We start from the raw sequence: 5,470 nt of genomic DNA, 5'->3' as shown, positions 1-5,470 counted from the left end.
AGGCCCTCTGAGGGCCGTGCGGCCACCACCCCCTCGGATGGCAGAGCCCCCCCCCGTGTGACCAGCAACTCCCCAACTGGGGGGTCGTCGCCCACCCAGCACACAGTGGCGGCCAGCTCCCGGCCCACCGTTCCCCCGGGGGCCCCGGACCCTCGACTGGCCACACCCCAGGGCCGGGGCGTCCCACGCGTGGCAGCTGCTCAGACCGCGCTCCATCTGAGCTCAGCACATCCTGGCACCGCGGACCCCCCAGCCTGGACCCCGTCTGCCTCCAGGACTCAGCGGGCACGGGCGGAGCTCTTCCAGGTTCCAGGCACGGCCCCCAGCAACGGCCTCACGGGCAGGGTCCCCGCACCGGCGAGTCCTCCAGCCAGGGGCCGCGCCAGGGAGCAGGCGCTGGGCTTCCTCAAGAAGACCCTCCCGGCCCTGGCGGGGGCTGGCGCCCAGGCACACGGCGCGTGAGTGCTGCTGGCGGGGGGAAGGGGTTCCCACGCCCCTGCCGGCCAGCAGGCCCAGGAGGCCCGAGGGGCTGGGGTCAGCGGAGGGGCCAGGTGCCGCTCCTCCGTGGCTGTGGGACTGTGAAGGCTGCGTTTCCCCAGCCTCTGTTTCATCTGGGAAATGGGGCGGGGGAGACAGGAGGGTGCAGCCCGGCGGTCAGGGCGGTGGGCGGTGGGTTATTGCAGAAAAGCTATTGGCACATGCTGGGGGTTGTAGGGGCAGCCGTACGACCCCAGAGACAGGGCACAGCGCCGCACAGGGGACGGGGACCTTAGCCCTGTTGTGTGGAAGAGGAAACGGCCGGCCAGCGGGACCCACGCTGCTGCTCCGCGTGGCTCGCTGGAGTCGAGCCGGGTGCTGGACGTCTCACCCGGTCCCGACACCTGCCCCCGCTTTCTGCACGCTGGCCGCTGGGCAGGTGGCCTGAGCCGGTGGGGTGGGACGTTGTGCGCCTACAGAGCCGCTCCCTGGGGCTTGAACAGCGAGTCTCTCCTGCCTCAGTCCTGAAGGCCGGGACCCCAGCCGGGGTGTCTCCCTCTGCCGCTCCCAGGAAGACCCTCCCGTCTGTCCCAGCCCCCGCGGCCCCGGCGTTCCTGGCTGGGGCCTTGTCGCTCCCTCTGTCTCTGTCATCACGTGGCCTCCTCTCTGTGTGTGTGCCCTCTCTCCTGTCTCTTGCAAGGACACTGGTCACTGGGCTGGGGTCCACACCAACCCTGTGTGAATGCGTCCTAACTTGATTCCATCTGCAAAGACCCTGTTTCCAAATGTGGCCGCACTCTGAGCATCCCAGTGGACATGAGTTTTAGGGGACACCATTCAGCCAAGTGCAGCCGCCCAGCAAGTAAGGCCACCGCACCCCAGGCTGCCCGACGGTGCCACTCGCTGCCTCTTATTGTGGGCAGGGGAGGTCCCTGGCTCAGAGCTGCCTGAGATGCCCCCGCTGGTCAGCTGGTGCCCAGAGGCTCCAGGGTGGTCAGGGGATGGGAGGAGAGAGACTTGCCCCGTCTCTCCGGGAACGGGGTTGTCCAGGTCCTTCTGGCGGCCAAGGCTGTGTGGGGACCCTGGGGGGTTCCCTGGCTGGGGAGGGCCCAGCTACCCCTGGGAGCCCAGAGTAGGGGGAAAGGAAGGGGGGAGAGATTGGCTGCATGAGGAGGGAGGGGGAGGTGGAGAAGCCGCCTGTGGCCAGGGGACGTGTCTGGTCCCCCCGGGGCCTCACCTGCGTGCATGTGCCCTGGGGAGTGCAGGGTGGCCCAGCACCGCACGGCCTTCATGGAGGCCGCATGCCTGGCCGGGCTGCAAAGCTCATGAGTTGCTCAGGACGGAGGGCGGCAGGCCCAGGCCAGCCGGGGGTTCTGGCAGAGTCCTGGGTGCTTCCTCCTCTGTGAGTGGTGTGGTTTGGGGTGTATTAATTCAGCCCACACTGGCTTTAGCAAGAGGGTAAGGTCAGCCACCAATGTGTGCCAGTGCCAGAAGGAGCCCCCATGGCCCGTCCCTTGCTGGGGTGGTCTGCCCTCCATCCAGCGAGTGGTCTTCCCTCCATCTGACACTGGGCACTAGCTGCCGGGGAGGCTGAGGGGCTTCTTCCTGGGGGAAATGGTTGGAGCGGCTCCTGGATCCACCCGTGCCTGATGCCTCCTCTCTTACCCCCAGTCTCTCCCCAGCCACCTCCCCTGCTCCCAGTTCTCATCCCACAACCGAGGGGCCACGGGCAGGTCCGTCAGCCAGGCTGTCACTGTCAGCGTCTCCCCAGGCCCTCAGCCCTCCTGCAAGGACAGAGCCACTGGTCCCAATGAGTGTGGACGGCTGCCCATGGACACCTGCGTTGCCCCAGGCGGGCCAGAGGAGCCTGGCTGTGTCCTCAGGGGCCGGCAGGGTGGGTGCCGGCTCCAGGCCAGGGTTGGAGGCCCCGAAGGCAAAGGGTGAGTGCCCCCTTAGGTGGGGTGGCTGAGGGGCCGCCGGGTCTGCAGCTCCGGGGCCCTCCGCCAGGGCCTCGCTTGGTGTGCGGCCGCAGCTGTCCCTGACCGTGCTTTGCAGTGTTGGCGGTCTCACGGCGGCCCCACCTGCTCCCCCTCTCAGGATCTGTCCTCTGCGACACGTGCTCGGGGACTCCCGGGGACCTGGCTCCCTCCCCTGCGTGGCGGCCACAAATGTCCCCAGGCAGCACCGCATGACCACACCGTTGCCCAGCCCACCCCGTCCACACTGCTTGCAGGACGCCCAGCCCTGCGGCGTCTGCACTCCGCCCTGCCCGGTGGTGGTGGTGCCGGCGGCTGGGGTTCCTGCCAGCCGTCTCGTTTGACTGTGCTCTGTGGCCGGGCCCTCCTCGCCATGTCCTGTCCCGACGCTGGTGCCCTATGATGGTCTGGGGCCTCTGGGGTCTGGGGCCACTCCTAGGGCCTCCCAGGACCCCACAGGCCTGTTTCGTGGCCTCGCACTTTCCTGTAAACTGTGGCATTGGCTTTCCTCAGGGCACCTGGAGGTGCCCGTGGCATTGTGGGGCTGGGCTCAGAGAACACACCGCCCCGCCGAGCATCTTTCCAGATCTTTCCCTCCGGCTGAACCCCCGCCATTAAGGCCACACGCTCAGGCTGGACACTGAGTCACGCCTGTCCTCCCAGCACTCTGGGAGGCTGAGGCAGAAGGATCGCTTGAGGCCAGGGGTTCAAGCCCAGCCCGAGCAACAGAGCAATATCTTGTCTCCACATACAATGAAAAAATTAGCCAGGCGTGGTGGCACACCTGTAGTCCCAGCCACTCAGGAGGCTGAGGCGGGAGGCTCGCTTGAGCCCAGGAGGTCGAGGCTACAGATTAGCACGATCATGCCCCTGCACTCCAGCCTGGGCCGTAGGGGCAGTCCCCGTCTCTAAAAGTAAAGCCAAGCCAGTCTCAGGTAGAGCCAAGAAAGCCCACAGACGGGCAGCTGCGACTCTGGTGTTCACCTCACACAGGCAACCGAGCGCGTCACGGGGCTCACCTGCCACGTCCCACCCGTTTGGCAAAAGAAGTTGAGGCCCAGAGATGGGGAGTGATTCCCTCAGGGACACAGCACAGGCCGCCAGGCTGCAGATCCCATCTCCTGACTCCCTTCACGGTGCTCCCTCCGAGGACTAGCTGGCGGAGGGGGCGTCAGGCTGGGGGGCTCCCAGAAGACAGCAGGGGGTGAGGCACAGCCATCTCTGCAGACACTCCCTTCCCGGCCCGCCCTCCTCACGGTCCACCCTGCCTGTCACCCAGGCCCAAGCGCCAGTCCCCAGGAAGGCCAGGAGGACGGGCCTGCAGGATGGAGGGCCCGACTGAAGCCCGTGGGCGGCAGAAGCCTTGCCGAGAGGTGAGCGGCCTAGGGGTGTGTGTTCCCGGAGCTCCAGCCAGCGCTGGCAGCCCAGGCAGGCACGGCCCGTGCGCCAGAGTTGCTCGGCAAATGCCGTGGGCGTGTTTATTAAGCGTGACCTGACACGCCTCATGAGGATGTGCCTGCACCCGCGTACCAGGTCTCACCCGCTCGAGTGATGCAGGGCTGCTCTCCTGGCTGGAAGCCGCACGGGTGCCCGTCTCACCTGGGCACAGCTGCACGCGGCAGGGTCAGACAGTGCTTCTGCAGCGGGGGTGGGCCCTCCACGTGTGGTCCCGGGGTGCCCTGGGCGTGAGCTCACACCATGGCGGTGGCCTCCTGGGGCAGTGGAGGTGCGCCCACCTGTGTGCTCTGTGGGCCCCACAGGGGCGGGCGGGGCCGGCGGGCGGCGCACGCTCAGGCTTGGCCCGTCGCCTTGCTCCCGCGGGCTGGTCTGCAGCCAGCCTGGGCTCCTTGGTGGCCCTGGGCCTGGGCTGACCTCACGCCTTCTGCCCAGGACGCTGGAGCAAAAGGAGCCGCGGGTCCTGGCAGAGCTGCGGGCAGAAGGGGCCTCCAGGAAGGCCCCGGACAGCTCCACGGGGGGCGTCCGCATCACCCTGACCCCTGCGCGGCCTGACAGGACTCCTCACCCGGCCAGCCCCGGGCCCAGCCTCTCAGGTACTGCTGGATGCGAACCCGGACTCCGGTGCCCGGCCGGCCTCCCCTCTGGCCCTGTAGTGCCACCTCCTGGTGCAGGGGACGGGGCTCTGCCCAGCCAGAGGAGCTGGTGGTCCTGGGCGGACAGGCGTGTGCACACGCCTGTCCATGTTTGTGTGTGACGCGTGTCTGTGCGTGTTTGCTCTCAGCACTCACAGCTACCCGCATCCATGCCCCGCTCTCGAGTCACTCGCTCGGCTGGCTGCCCCCGTGCTGGCAGCGTCCAGGTTCTGCCCCTGGGTGGGTGTGAGGGTGTGACCATCTGGGCAGGACGTGGGCGGAGGGCTTGTGAGGCGACCCCCGTGTCAGCTGGGGGCCCACGGCACGGTGCCAGCCGCAGCCGCCCAGAGGGCTGCCGGCCGTACTGGGCCTGACCCCGGGCCCCTGGCTCAGGGAAGGGCACTGGGCTTGCGGGCTGACATGTGGCTCCGTCTCCCCATGGGGGCAGCCGCGTCCCCTTCCCCATCCCGCCGCAGAAAACTGGCCGTCCCTGCCAGCCTTGATGTTTCTGACAACTGGCTTCGGCATGAGCCCTTGGGACAGGAAGCATGGACACAGAGCAGGAAGGAGGAGGAAAAGCCCCACTCTGAGGGCGTACTAGGTCAGTCCCAGAGATGTCGCTTCCCAGGGGTGTTCAGGAAAGGGGGCTTCCCCTGAGGGGGAGATGCCTGCCGGGGCTTTGATGGGTGTGTAGGAGCTCACTGGGCCTAGAATGGAGGGGAGACCTGGAGGAAGGACCCAGCCCTGTGCCCCCAGCCCTGTGCCCCCAGCCCCTTCTCATCCATCGAGCCGCCAGCGGCCTCACAGCACCTGTCACAGACATGTGGTGATGACGGAGCGTGTGCTCCTGGCGACTGGAGAGACCGGGGTGGACAGGGGTGCTGCTGTCTGGGAGCCTGGGTCCAGGGCCTGCTCTTGCCTGTGGGC

The 5,470-nt window shown here is 67.8% G+C and overlaps 1 protein-coding gene across 1 annotated transcript in view; it reads left to right on the top strand.

The window, feature by feature from the left end:
• Nucleotides 1-5,470, top strand: part of MICALL2 (MICAL like 2) — a gene marked incomplete at its 5' end in the record, with an annotated part of 12,634 nt that overhangs the window by 5,099 nt on the left and 2,065 nt on the right. The window contains 6 exon segments of the mRNA XM_021708093.1: nucleotides 1-458; nucleotides 2,149-2,417; nucleotides 2,711-2,799; nucleotides 3,447-3,826; nucleotides 4,344-4,504; nucleotides 4,992-5,144. The exon segment at nucleotides 1-458 is cut by the window's left edge and continues 32 nt beyond it. Of these exon segments, the coding sequence (XP_021563768.1) occupies nucleotides 1-458; nucleotides 2,149-2,417; nucleotides 2,711-2,799; nucleotides 3,447-3,826; nucleotides 4,344-4,504; nucleotides 4,992-5,144 (1,510 nt within the window).

The sequence above is a fragment of the Carlito syrichta genome, unplaced genomic scaffold (genome assembly GCF_000164805.1).
Source record: "Carlito syrichta isolate Samal-C Ts95f unplaced genomic scaffold, Tarsius_syrichta-2.0.1 Scaffold130615, whole genome shotgun sequence".
In the NCBI taxonomy this organism is placed as follows: Eukaryota; Metazoa; Chordata; class Mammalia; order Primates; family Tarsiidae; genus Carlito; species Carlito syrichta.
The sequence above is the reverse complement of the archived record's forward strand: the minus strand, read 5'-3'. Positions and strand labels throughout refer to the sequence as shown.